This window comes from Daucus carota, chromosome 3 (genome assembly GCF_001625215.2).
Source record: "Daucus carota subsp. sativus chromosome 3, DH1 v3.0, whole genome shotgun sequence".
In the NCBI taxonomy this organism is placed as follows: Eukaryota; Viridiplantae; Streptophyta; class Magnoliopsida; order Apiales; family Apiaceae; genus Daucus; species Daucus carota.
This window is the reverse complement of record NC_030383.2, coordinates 18,172,010-18,173,455: the sequence shown is the minus strand read 5'-3', so window position 1 is coordinate 18,173,455 and position 1,446 is coordinate 18,172,010. Positions and strand designations below refer to the sequence as shown.

Sequence of the window (1,446 nt, the reverse complement as noted above, 5' to 3'; positions counted from 1 at the left end):
TTATTAGAGGGTCTTCCTCGAGCTCTTTTAGGTGCCATATTCTGAAATAAGAGTTATACAATTTTAAATGATACAAGGTTACGGGATTATTCACAATTATCATGGTATGCAGTTCGATATAAACAATAGAAAAGATGCATGGTTATAAGCAAATTTAAAGAGCAATATAGGAATCGAGGAAAGTGCATTACTGAATTAAAACATGGTTCGAAACGAAAGGTACGAATGTCAAAGTACGAAATACGAGTACAGATCTGAATCAAAATAGTACGAAAGTCTAGAAACAGAAATAAACAACATCATGATAAAAGAAACAGCCTAAGCAACTAAAGGTCACGTCCTCTAGTCCTCGTCCTCCTCCTCGGTCTCCTCCTCACGGGTCCTAGGGATGTTAGGGGTCGTGTCCTCACGCAGCATCTTGACCATGCTCCTAAGTTCATCCGCTATCATCTGCACAGTGAGCTGGCTGGACCGGTCACGGTGTACTGGCATCTTCTCCAACCTGGATGTGGCCACCTGGATCAATGACTCAAGCCTAGAGATGGTCTTCTCCTTAGGTCCGTCACCCATGATATGATCACTCGAATAAACCTCCTCAATGCGCTCCATGAGCCTGTCATACTTCCCTTGGATAGTGTCGAGCTCCAGCCTCAAGTCAGCATAGACAGAAAAGGGAATAGGTTCAGGCGGCGGGACCGAAGATGAGTGCGCACGTTGCTGTCAATAATATATATATATATATACAAAAGGGTTAGATACGATTAAATCGAACGACGCATAATAATACTCCCGATATATATATATATATATATATATAATATACTTATACACCCTATGATCCTAATTGGGCTGTCCAGGGACTCTAAACCTAGGCTCTGATACCAAAATGTCACACCCCAAACCAACACACACACACGAATTGATATAATATGAACAAGAGACAGATAAATAATAAATCCGGAAATTAGGATTACATAATTTAAATCCCAAAAGGGTAACCTTTAGTTAATTACAAGTCCAAAAAGGTGAAATAAAGTCCCAAAAGATCTTATAAGTTCAGAGTGTGGATCAGCCCATCTAACTAGTACAAAACATAATAGCGAAAGCCGCTTATATCATATATGCTACCTTCGCCCTTAAACAATTCTCTGCGTAGCCAGTGGTCGATTTACGTGCTGTTTGCTTTGTGCGTACCATATTTGCTAGCTGTAAAAGGGGTTAAATACGAGAACATGAGCAAAGACGCTCAGCAAGTACTAACAGTCCTAAACACATGGCATCATAATAATATCAAAGGTGTCCGAAAGCATTCATTAAGGTTCATGATAATATGATGAACGGACATGGCAAAACACATGGATAATCATGGTATAGAAATCATGGCATCGTGGCAATATGGCAACATGTTATAATCATATCATCATCAAAATTCATTTTAGGACGCTA

General features: G+C 39.6%; 1 protein-coding gene across 1 annotated transcript; it reads right to left on the bottom strand.

Annotated features, from left to right (window-relative positions):
* Nucleotides 1-311: 311 nt before the first annotated feature.
* LOC108203924 (uncharacterized) lies at nucleotides 312-1,203 on the bottom strand. The gene is made up of 2 exons (XM_017373127.2): nucleotides 1,129-1,203; nucleotides 312-717 (listed from the first exon to the last, which is right to left on the bottom strand). Exons 1-2 carry the CDS (start codon nucleotides 1,195-1,197, stop codon nucleotides 343-345), a joined length of 444 nt encoding a protein of 147 aa, XP_017228616.1. The 5' UTR covers nucleotides 1,198-1,203; the 3' UTR covers nucleotides 312-342.
* Nucleotides 1,204-1,446: the final 243 nt, after the last annotated feature.

Excerpts from the sequence above, each read along its gene's own strand:
- LOC108203924 (XM_017373127.2), bottom strand. The coding sequence starts at position 1,197 with ATGGTACGCACAAAGCAAACAGCACGTAAATCGACCACTGGCTACGCA. Across the intron at positions 718-1,128 it reads AGAATTGTTTAAGGGCGAAG|CAACGTGCGCACTCATCTTC; the intron begins GTAGCATATATG and ends TATTATTGACAG.